This window comes from Etheostoma cragini, chromosome 13, assembly GCF_013103735.1.
Source record: "Etheostoma cragini isolate CJK2018 chromosome 13, CSU_Ecrag_1.0, whole genome shotgun sequence".
Classification (NCBI taxonomy): Eukaryota; Metazoa; Chordata; class Actinopteri; order Perciformes; family Percidae; genus Etheostoma; species Etheostoma cragini.
This window is the reverse complement of record NC_048419.1, coordinates 24353091-24365964: the sequence shown is the minus strand read 5'-3', so window position 1 is coordinate 24365964 and position 12874 is coordinate 24353091. Positions and strand designations below refer to the sequence as shown.

General features: G+C 41.1%; 1 protein-coding gene across 1 annotated transcript in view; it reads left to right on the top strand.

Annotated features, from left to right (window-relative positions):
• The window catches only part of LOC117955331 (polypeptide N-acetylgalactosaminyltransferase 10-like), a 75565-nt gene that overhangs the window by 10003 nt on the left and 52688 nt on the right, over positions 1 to 12874 (top strand). The window contains exon 2 of the mRNA XM_034889759.1: positions 11304 to 11406. Coding sequence (XP_034745650.1) covers positions 11304 to 11406 — 103 coding nt within the window. The remainder of the gene's footprint in view (positions 1 to 11303; positions 11407 to 12874) is intronic.

Here is a 12874-nt window from a genome sequence, read left to right as displayed (position 1 = left end):
GGTACAGCTAGCAAGTACGGTCTCCCCAAGAACACAAGTCCGTTCTTTGCTTACTTGGTATTGAGAAACGCCCCTGGTTTCTCTCTGGTCCTCTTCGTGCTCTCTCCTTCACAGCGGGGCTCTGGATAATGACTCCTTTTGGGAGATAATGGACTGTGCAGTGGCTTCGCTGAGCTGCTCTTTGAGAGGGTTTGGAGTGCCTCGCTGCAGGGGCCTCCGGCTGGAGGTCCTCTGCCTCCTGCTGGTGTCTGGGTCAGGCAGAACACAGCGTAGACGCCCAGAGTCTGTATCCAAACAGGGCCGACACCTTATCTAACTTTTTAATGGGGTCTCTCACGAGTCACGTGGGATAATGATAATGATTAAATGTAGTTCTATAGCATTTAACTTTTCTTAACAAGGTTATAAAAGTGCTTTCCAGAAAACAGCAGATAACCAAGAACAACACAACCCTGTTGGACGCGCTGGCTTGTTATCTTATGCTTGGTATCTTCTTTAGGCTTTGTGTGACTGAATATTAATCTTAACATACAGAACACCTGTTCACCCTGTTGTTCTGTGTGCTATCGTATAGTTGAATAACTTGCCTTCCCAGATTAAATGTCTGTGCTGGATGTTATGAAATACATTTCTAATTACATGCGACTTATTGTCCAGTGCAACTTATACGTTGTGTGTATATATATATATATATATATATATAATGATTGTGTAAATGGGCTTATGTATCGTTACGTATCGACATAGGTCCCTTAATGTCTCAAATCGAAATTGTTTCGTGGAGGACTTTGTGATATCTGTAAATATTGGATGATTGTCCAAAGAGTCAATATAATAACGTATTGTGACGAAAGGCTTTATTTACACCCGTAATATAAACTGTACATACATACACACACATACAAGTACATGCTCATAACACATGCAGTATGCACAAAATACAATGTTGCTCTGTCTGCTGCAACATTTTCTGCCAGTGTTATCATGTGACAAAATACTTACTCATCTCTCTAGCCTTTTTCTGTCATGTAGCCAAAGCAGGCGTAGGTGGGGGTGGGGGTGGGGGGGGGGGGGATTTGTGAGCCCCTAGCACAGATTGACTTCCTTGCGAAGTGGCTGAAGATGAAGGAGGAGGAGCAGGAGGGTGAAGGTGAGGGTGAGGCGATATGGGAAAGACAGGTAATTGTGTCTCTGGGGGTTGGAAGCGGATCTGTCTGTGTTCTGACAGACCAGGAAGGGGAAGAAAAAAGAACAGAAAGGCTTCCTCTTCTCACGCCGGGCTTCTGTCAGCTCACAGCAGGAGGAGAGGAAACGGGAAGTATTGACCCGAGGTGTTCCGATTCGCCCTCCTCAGAGAGTGAATGGGGAAACTCTGTTCTTATCAGACTCACTGCTGGTAATACCAGCTTTTCCCTCATGCCAAACAAAGGCAGTCCAAGACTACGCCTCTATCTCTCCCTGCTCACTCCCCGGCTTTGTTCAGCACAGCAGACCTGAAAGCAGCCAAAAGTTGTTTGTTCAAAAGTGGGTGCTTGAAAAGAGAAAGTAGTGTCACCTTGAGAAAACTATTGGGGAGAACATTGGTTTTGAGCAATCAGCTGCTCTAATAAAGGTAGTCTATAAACTTGATGTTCCACTTCAGGGATTGGTCTGATGCTGCCGGAAATTCATGTTGTAAAAATTCCCTCTTTTCGGCTGGATGTCCGTTATCTTCTGCTTTCTTTGTGTTGTCGTTCTAAACTCCAGTGAGTTTCTGAGGACCCTGGTAACCTGGGACTCAGATCCCTGCAGGGTAAATCCAGACAGCTAGCTAGACTATCTGTCCAATCAGAGTTGTCTGTTACACGACCAAAACCATTTTGGACGGTATACGTTCCACCAAAACTAGTTCCTCCCTGAGGCTGTTTTGCAGAGGCAACGTGGCTCTGTCGGGCGCTTAGCCCCACCCAAGGCGATTGGGATTGGTTTAAAGAAACGCCGATCAAACAGAGCATGTTCTTCTATCATACCGGAATATTGTGTGTGCCTTGAGCAGGACCCTAAACCTCCAACCTCTCCAGTGGAGCTGCTCAGTGGCCAGCAGATCAGACTGTGGTTCTACTTGACAAATGAGAGGCTGGAAAGTGAGAATTAAGCCTGATATTAAATAGGGATCCCAAAGGGAAACGTGTCTTCACAGATAAAGGTAAAGGTGTTTTGTAGAGCCTGAGATAATGGATTTTGGACTTCCATGGGACAATGAGAGCCTGAAAATCTTAAACCTTGACTTGCAAAAGTTTTCAAAATGGTTTAAATGATTGAAGAATTATTGATTGGCAATTGATAATGTTGAAGTTAAATAAATACTGTAATAATTACATGGTCAGTGCTGGAATTCAACCTTTCGTCTGTTCCTTTCAGAGATACAAGACACATTAATCAAATGAATCTGTAATTTAAAGGTAACCCCACCTACGTGACTGTTTCATAGTTTAATATTGGTCCCTGATTTCAGGGTGGTGCCCTGTTTTGATTGGGGTAAGAAGGAACAGGTGAAGCCCATCAGGGTGGGGCAGACACTAGCAAAGCCTGGAGAACACAAGGCAAAAAATAACACAAGACATGACAAGGGCCAAACACAGGAAACTGAAACACATACACAACCATAACAATCCAACATATTATTACTGAACAAATTGAACAGTGAAGGGACTATAAAAGGCAACACTTAAAAATAGAATGACAATTACATTTTAAAGTGCCATTTTCTGCTGATTAAAAAAAAAGTGTATTTTGTGATATGTTGCAGGCTTTCACAATGTGTTTATTGTGACAGATAATGTTGCGATGACAATAACAAAACAACATATTGTGCAGCCCTACTTGGAAGTGTGCTTATACCTTTGGGAATGCTACTTGATGCAGTAATACAGCTGTTTTCTGTTTACAAACCGAGACGATGCAAAGCGTTTGGAGGCGAAACAGCAACGACCACGTGTTAAAACCATGAAACTCGAACCTCTTGGGTGTATCTTTTCCTCTGCAAAAGTTTCCACTGTGCTTCAGGCGAAAGTTTTCAAGGTACGAGTGAGACCTGCAAATGTCACTGACATTTTGTTCTGTTTAGCTGTCACTTATTTCTCAGGAGAAAAAAGGTTTTCCTTGTGCCGTGATACATCCACCAAAGAACGAAAGCCGCTGCCATAAAGCACGATGAGGTAACAGAACCACTGATGCCTCAGAGGTTAGCTTGGCATTTCCGTTCATTGCAGTGCCACTTTCACTTCGGTTTTTAAGGTGTTAAAGCCCTTTTCCAGTCTGGTCTGGTGCGACGTGTGAGTCAGTTTAACAGAAACCGGTGGGAAATGGCACAAAAAAAGACAGCAGATATATCAAGAACATGAATAATGTAGAACAATAAAGGGTAGAAAAGATTATTAAATGTAATCCAGAACAGAGTATCCAAGGGTTGTTTCAACTGAGAGAGCGCAAACATGACTTGGCACTTACTTTTTTTTTATATATTCCTGTGTTTTTGTGTCTAAGTGACTGATGGAAACAACAATCTTTGGTCCAGTATTTAACAAGATCGCTGCAGTTGGCCGCGGCGAAACAAGATACAATGGAAGTTAACAGGACAATTGTGCTCGTATTTACCTGCTCAAAAGTGGTTGTTTTGCAACTGGCAGACTCAGATTAGCTTTCTAAGTATCTGACAGCATTATGGAAAGGATTTCTAAGCAGGTTGATGTTCCTGTTAAAGAGTAACTCTTGCCAAAAACCTCTTTTTTTTTTAAACATAAAAAAACCTGCAAAATTGCGTTCGCTTGACCCACCAGACTTCATGTAAATAATCAATTATTTTAACATAGTAAAATACACATAATTCAAAGTTGACAGAAAGAAAATTAAACTATGTATGCCGTTTCAGGATGTCTTTCCACTTTTCAAACCATCACAACTCTCCTTTTGCTTGAAATAAACAAATAGTTTACTAATATACATGTGGACATATGTTGGCTCTATACATAAGAACTGTTTCTGGTTGAAACGACAGGTCTTAAAGAGGTTTTCCAGAGGTCTATCTCCGTAAGGATCCCATTGGGATTAGGGATGCAGGGATTCCAGAAGGTTGTCAGACACTTCTGATCCTGTCAGCAGCCAATAAAGCACTTTTAGTAGACCAAATTGATGATGCACAATTGCCCCGTAGGGTTACATTGCCGCCCGGTCTGTGGCTGCCGGTGACAGCTTTCACGCCTAATACTGGGCAAATTTCAAAGATTGTTGTTCCTATCAGTCAATCACAAACAAAATGAAAAAAAGTTCAGGTTGGAATAAAAAGAAATTACCCTTTAAGAGGAACTAGTGTAATTAAAAAGAAACTTATTAGAACAATTGCTTAATATCACTAACGTAGAAATCTAGACACACCCTAGCTGCAGTAGCTATACAGTAAAACGGCACATTTTAGAGTTGCCTGTTATTGTAGCCAGCCCAAGGCACACCTGTGCAATTATCCTGTCTAATCAGCATCTTTATATGTCACACCTGGGAGGTGGATGGATTATCTCGGCAAAGAAGAAGTGCTCACTAGCACAGATCGTACGTAGAAAAAGTCTTAGATCTTTAAGTTGAGCTCATGAAAAATATAGGCAAAATCAAAAGTGTTGCGTTTATAATTTTGTTCTGTATAGTAACTGTTGCTATGTGCTGTTAAGCATTCCAGTGGCAGATTAACCAAAGAAAAGTTTTGACACACATGACTTTCAGAATTAGTCTCTTTCAGCGCTGAGTCCAACCCGGTTGTCTTTATTTGCAGCACGTCACGTCTTTTTAACACACAAATCCATGAAAAAAACCTTCAATAGTAGAACTTATAATATTATAATATTTATAATAATAGTCATCCGCCATCTGGGGCAGATTCTGTGTACGCGGCCAACGTGAGATGAACAGACAATTCAAAGGCTACATGAAAGGTAATTAGTGATCACTCATGCGGCTGAAATAGCCCACTTCCCTCTCCCTCTCTATCTGCTGTACTCTGAATGTTTTGCTTGATAAAGTATAATTTTCCATTGCGGCCTGTCACTAATGGGACACAGTGCTGCGTTGTAATTGATTGAATAGCTGATGGAGATCAAACATGGGTTACATGGTTTCTGGTGTAGGTCCTGTAAATCCCTATTAGCGAGTTTACGCCGCACCTTGAATATTAATAGAGTAGAAAAGCACCGGCGGAAGAAGTATTCAGATCCTTTACTTAAGTTAAAGTACTAATTCCACACTGTAAAAATACTCTGTTAAGTCAAAGCCCTGCATTAAACATTTCACCTGAGTCAAAGTATGTAAGTATCATCCAGAATATGTACATAAAGTATTAAAAGTACTCAATGCAGAAACATCCTCACATTTTACAAAGTGTGAAGGATCTGAACAGTTGTGTGTTTAACGGTATAATTTTTTCAGCTGGACTTGTAAGACGTTGGACTTGTATTTTATAAACGACATGTATTTTGTGTGCAACTATCTTAAAGGTCCCATGACATGGGGCTATTTGGATGCTTTTATATAGACCTTAGTGGTCCCTAATACTGTATCTGAAGTCTCTTTATATAGACCTTAGTGGTCCCTAATACTGTATCTGAAGTCTTCTTTATATAGACCTTAGTGGTCCCTAATACTGTATCTGAAGTCTCTTTACATAGACCTTAGTGGTCCCCTAATACTGTATCTGAAGTCTCTTTTATATAGACCTTAGTGGTCCCTAATACTGTATCTGAAGTATCTTTTATAGAGACCTTAATGGTCCCCTAACACTGCATTTGAAGTTTCTTTATATACACCTATATATTATGTTAAAAAACTTCAAAGTGACATTTGTATGCCATGGGACCTTTTTAATGTGTAAGGTAACTAGTAACTTGAGCTGATGAATGAAGAGGATTAAAAAGTACAATTAGTACAAGTGCATTTCTTTCTGAAGAGTAGCGGACTAGAAGTAGAAAATGGCATGAAAAGAAAAGACTCAAGTAAAGTACAAGTACCTCAACATTTTAACTTAAGTACAGTACTTGAGTAAATGTACTTACATTCCACCACTTCAGAAAAGTGCCCAGAGCATAACACATGTTTGTGGCAGCGTTGTGGCTGTAAGCAGTCCAAATAATTGTTCTGCTTCAAGGGATTAAACACATTTGCAGATCTAGTTTCATGGATTTCTTCCTTCACACGTAAAATACTACTAGTACTACAATTACCAAATGGAAAGTTACTTTATGAGGCAAACACAAAGTAAACAGAAAAGCGCCTCACTCCCTCTCGGTCGAAGGCCAAAAACCAAGTGAAGGAAATAAATATACTGTTGTCACTTCCACCCAAACCCCGGTGAACACGCACACCACCTATAACATCTGTGCATAATATAATAAATCAATGAATGATATAAATGGACCGTAAGCAGAAATCCAAGAGAAACGTGGCTCCTACAGGCAGCATGAAGCATCGCTCCTGTGATGATGGCCATTAGGAAGGCGGCAGCAGAGCGCTCAGCAGGGAGTTACAGGAAGCTACACAAAGAGTAGAGTAATGATTACCGTCTTCGCTGGTCTTTCTTTCCTTTTCGTACAATGAGAAGGCCACTTACAGCGGCTTTATGAGGCGAGTGTTGGGGATGTGGCTGATGCTTCACAATACGCACAGCGGTGTAGATTCACTCCTTTTATTTGGAGTCCGATGCCACCTGCCTCGCCGGTTGAGTTGGATCTCTTTCAAGTGCTGGAGAGGATGATAAAGGGTCAGGCAACCCCGGGGGTTTTGTTTAGTGAGGTAGCTGCAGGTGAGGCCCCCACAGTGAGACAGAAAAATGATGGTTAGGTTTGCTAAAAGCGTTGGCCTGTATCTATTTGAGCATTATATTGAAACTCTGATATCTGTACAACAGGAATCTCCTACTTTTTTCAGCCAAGGCCCCTCTTAGTTGAAAGAGAGTACAAATGTTGAGGTACGGGCACTTGTCTTTTCTTTTCATGCGACTTTCTACTCCTACTCCACCTAGAGAGGTGGTCCAGGCACGTCCAGCTGGGAGGAGGCCTCGGGAAAGACCCAGGACTAGGTGGAGAGATTATATCTCCAACCTGGCCTGGGAACGCCTCGGGACCCCCCAGTTGGAGCTGGTTGATGTGGCTCGGGAAAGGGAAGTTTGGGGTCCCCTGCTGGAGCTGCTGCCCCCGAGACCCGATACCTGATAAGCAGATGAAGATGGATGGATGGATGGATGGATATTATTATTATTATTACTACATTAGATTTTGCAAGAACTTCTGGCCATGGCAACCTGTCAGCTTCTGATGTGACACAAAGAGCAAACATGATGCATTGCTGAATATGACTCTGTGAGAATCTCTATCCTTCCTTTAAACTCTCATAACGGGCTCGGTGGCTGCTTCAGTTCAACGGCCTTCTCATACATATCATTACACCATCAATCCGAATAATTAGCCACTATTTATTCTCAAAAGGGGTGGCAGTGAAAGATCGAAATGCTGATTTTATATTAATTATACTAAATGGCTGCAGTGTTAAAGTTCTGTCATTGAAGTGCCTGCTCCGGCGCATTCATTCCAGCCAGTCTGTCAGTCAAAACTGTCCGTCAAACCACTCGCTCGTCGCCTGCCGCTTAGACTCCGCTGTAGCTAAAAGCATTTTCATGTGTTTTGGATGTCGTTACATTGAAATCACACTTAACGGTCCCATGACATGAAAATGTCACTTTATGAGTTTTTTTTAAAACATGAATATGCGTTCCCCCAGCCTGCCTATGGCCCCCAGTGGCTAGAAATGGTGATCAAGTGTAAACCGAGCCCTGGGTATCCTCCTCTGCTTTTGAGAAAATGAAAGCTCAGATGGGCCAATCTGGAATCTTGCCCCTTATGAGGTCATAATCATTTTGGGAAAGAGACTTCAGATACAGTATTAGGGACCACTAAGGTCTATATAAAGAGACTTCAGATACAGTATTAGGGACCACTAAGGTCTATATAAAGAGACTTCAGATACAGTATTAGGGACCACTAAGGTCTATATAAAGAGACTTCAGATACAGTATTAGGGACCACTAAGGTCTATATAAAGAGACTTCAGATACAGTATTAGGGACCTCTAAGGTCTATATAAAAGCATCCAAAGAGCACCATGTCATGGGACCTTAGAAGCAGGGTTGTTAATGTAAACTGACATGCACGAGGATAGGAAGTAACACAAAACTAAGTAAACTCAAACTAAAAAAAGGAGAGACTACCAAGTCAGATTACCGTAACAAGTGTCTTTTAATACACAACTTAAATATATGTATATATTTATCTATCCATATATGGACAATGTTAAACATAAAAGGGTAATAAACAGTAACCCAAACAAAAATAGAAGCTGTGAAAACGTCAACAAACAAAAACTCATACGACCTGGAAAGAAAATGGCAACTGAGCTACAGCGTCAAACTAAAATACACAGTGCTAATCTCCCTGGCTGTCCACAAAACAGGAGAAAAGGGGTCAAAACAAATGGCAGAAAACCCTTACCAGCTTCAGATAACAATTCAATCACTTCCCAAATTATATGCACTAACTCCCAGCATGACAGGAAGTTGTGGCAAGAGGAAGGGGCAGGGTCTTGGACCTGGGAGCTTTTGTGCAGCCTCTCTGATAACCGGATCTAAAACACCTGTGGACGATCAGGGACTCAGGGGTGGCAGACCTGAAAGACAAAAATAAAATAGCTCTCTTCCAAAAAGAGGCCAGAGAAGCATTAGAGAACGTAACACATCACATTACACAAACTGTAAAAATAAGAATCCATTTAAATGTGTATTTGCATATAGATGACCATAGCACACCTGTTTAAGGGAACGGTGTTGTTTCCATCAATCACGAATTAAAACGTAGGCTACTTGGAATCTGTGATTTGGAGAGACAAATGGAAGTGGATATTTTCAATAAAAATCTGCATGAATAACCTGTTCCCCTCACCCTGGCTGTTGGGGTGTAAAGACCATTTCAAACTAAACATATTAAAGTGCATCGAGTAAATAGTTATCAACCCGGCCTTTGAATAGATTGTATTTAGTTGGTTGCATTGTGAGGCCGCGGTCTTATTCTTATTACTGTGTCCAATTGTGTCTATATTTGGTAGCTTAAATACTCAAATACATATACTTCCGTTGTGTCAGAAAGCGGCACTTCACGTGCCTTTGGCGGGTTTTTTGGGATGCAAAAAATCTCCTTAAGCACCATATTTAGACGCTCTCGGTCAGGACCCTTGGTGTCACTCTTTGGCACTCTTGGTTATGACTATTGGCGTCACCGTTTGACTTTATTGTGACTTCCTCTAGCCCTTTGGCGCCATATTTAGACGCTCTCGGTCAGGACCCTTGGTGTCACTCTTTGGCCCTCTGGGTTATGACTATTGGCGTCACCGTTTGATGCTATTGGGACTCGCGTCTAGCCCTTTGGCGCCATATTCAGACAAGCGCGGTTGGGACTTTTGGCGTCAATTTTTTGATGCTCTGGGTCTGGACTATTAAGATTGGAACCTGACAATAGCTACTGTTTACAATAAGAATGTAATAAGGAATATTGACCCGCGGTTTTACTTGTGTTTTTGAGTATCCACCACGCTGATTCTGAAATGCAAACTGGAAGCAGGGTTCCAGCTGCTGTCGGCACTTTTCTCTCACATAAACACACTCCCGCTGCACACACAGTGGCTGATTGACTGTACTGTGGTATCAGCTAGCAGGCGGGTTAATAGTGTTCCATGCAGTCAGACGTGTCATTTGTAATAACAACATTTCACTAATTGCATCCTCCCATGGAGCCAATTGATTCATCATTTTACTGTGATCCTAATATATCTCGAGTCACTGAAAGTCATTTGTGAAGCAGAGAGAATTTCATAAATGGCTGCTTTTCCATTTTAATGCAGAGTAGAGAGTAATAGCTTATGGTGATGAGGATGTGTACTGTACGTGGGTAACAGCAGTCAAATGGAATATCATCTTCTAGGTGTGAAACAAATAAAGAAAAGATTTTTGTTGTTGCTTTGTGTAAACCTCCAGCTGTCAGCAGCACACTTAGGAAGAAAAATAAAACTTGTTTAGGTTTTGGCTGACAGTCCAGAGGAAGATAACATCTGTTTCTCTACAGAAGTGTGTGTTTGTCACACGAAAAGAGTTGTATATACTGCACCAATTCATTTTTTTTTTTACATTCTCTTTTTACCTTCTTTTATATTCTATATATTCTTTTATACCTTTTTTATTATCTATGAACCCATATGAACACAGAAAAAAAAAAGCTAGAACGTGACAATAACTAGGTGAAAATAGAAAAATAGGATAAGCACAGTTAGCTACAGTCCACAGAGCATACAGATGCAGTCTGAGGAGTAGAATAAAGAGCCTTTGTGTTTGCCAATTTCTCCATTTTGCCGATTGAGTTTATAATGTTTATGATAGAGTCTCATGGTGGGAGGACTTCTCCGAAGACTGCATTTGCTCGTTGCATTTTTACTGTAGATGGAGATACTGTATGTGTCTCTTTTACGGAGTTTTCCAAGATGGGAAAAGGTCAAAAGAGAAATCAATTGTTGTGTTGGGAGAGTGTGGACTTTTCCTGGTGGGCCGGTAGTGTTTCGAGGCTGCGAGGGCCGGTCTGATAATAGTTATAGATAGTAGAAAGTAGATAGTAGTTCTAGTTATAGATATAGATATAGGCCGCTGCCGGGCTGCTGTACGGCAACACACAACTCTTTAGATCCTCTACAATTTCCAAAAGGGTGCATTGATTACTTTTACTTTTAATACTTTATCTACAATTTCCTGATAATACTTACCTACTTTTACTTAAGTAGTATTTTCAATGCTATAGAGTACTTGCTTTATTTTTACAGTGTGGTATTAGTAGTTTTACTAAAGTAAAGAATCTGAATTCAGGATCCACTGACCATGCACTGACCCTACACTGACCATACACTGACCCTACGATGACCATACACTGACCCTACACTGACCATACACTGACCCTACACTGACCATACACTGACCATACACTGACCATACACTGATCATACACTGACCCTACGATGACCCTACACTGACCATACACTGACCCTACACTGACCCTACACTGACCATACACTGACCCTACACTGACCCTACACTGACCCTACACTGACCCTACACTGACCATACACTGACCATACACTGACAGCAGCTGAACATGTGTGATGGAAGTCTTAATGGTTTCTATTGGTTCTCCTTGCAGGGTCTGGACCAGAGGAGGAAAGTCGCTCAGGTGGGACTGGACGGCGTGCGGCGGATGGACTGGCACGACTACGAAGCAATGCGGAGAGATGCTGCCCGTTCAGGTGGGTTCCTACACACACACACACACACACACCTTTTTTGACCAATTAGTCGATTTTTTCCAATTTTTTATTTGTTTTTGACGTTTTTTTTGCAAACAAGCAAGATGACGTACATTGTGCAAGACGAAAGATGTAGTTTACTGACACACACACAGTCGCACACGCACACATTCTCTCTTTCTCTCTTAAAACTGCTGCAAAAATGTGGAGCATTGGCATTCAGCCGGTCTTCATAATATTAAGTATAACCCTGCGTTCTTAGGAGTGTAACAGCTTCTTCGCTATATGTGGTGGCTGCCTACGATAGCAGACAGAGCACAATACTTTGCTAACCCTTCGCTAGCCCACACACACACACACACACACACACACACACACACACACGTAATTCCCACCAAGAGGATTTCTCTCTCTCAGAAGCAGTGCGAATCAATGCTGCGAGTGTAGTTCCGAGTTCATAATTAAATACCGTTAATCTTCTACAATAAGCATTGATTTAGCCTCAGGCCTTGAGTGGGAAACAAACCTCTGCCTTTTTTTATTACAAACATAACTGATTTAACTGGCTTTTCTATGCTATCAAGTGGCACTTCAGAAGCAAATGAGCAGATTTTCTGAGTACAGAGTGATTTATATGAAAGATCATGCAGCAGATTCTGAGGACAAAACGTACAAGACGAGGACAAAACGTCCATATGGGCTCCATGGAGAGAGGCACAGTGAGAGTCTATAGCGTTGCAGATTGAGAGGAGCTATTTCGGTAAAGTAAATGTCCCATTCACTTTCTCTATATGATTGGTGACTCACAGTTTAAGCATTGCTGCAGCTTGTATAGGCATGGACTCCTGGCTGAGTCATCAGCTGAAAAGATAAATAACTGTCTTTGATTAATTAGAAGAGAAAGCCTGGCTTGTTCCATCTTACCACCCACCTGTCATTAATTGTGCTTTTAACACTTGTGTTGTCTTCCCGTTGTCTAGTTCAAAAGTGGAAATTAACTTATTTTGGTGCTTTTTTTCTGACATTTTCAGCCTTTTTTCTTTGCTTTGGGTGCTTTTTTTTAAACGTTTTGTATGACTTTTGTCAACATTGTTTTTATTCATGGTGAAAAAACCTAATTTACACAACATTATACCTCAATTTATGAGGTAAAAAAAACTGAAATGATAAATTTTTGACTTAGTTAAGATAAGAGGATGTTGAGTGGATCCCAGGCAGATGCCTATCAAAGTTTAGTCAGCATACTGTTTTGAAACCATTTAAAACGTTTTTTAAACGCAATAATAATTGAAAAAAAACACCCGAAATTCAATGAAAGTAATCGTTCATTTTAACTGTGAAGAACGTTGTTGTTTCAGTCATCGTACATCCATGCATCCATGTTATTGTTTGGCAATTTGGTTGAAAGAAATTCATATTTTTTTTTTTTTTCGTTTGGGTTAGAGGGTCAGGGGGTCAGGGGGTTTGG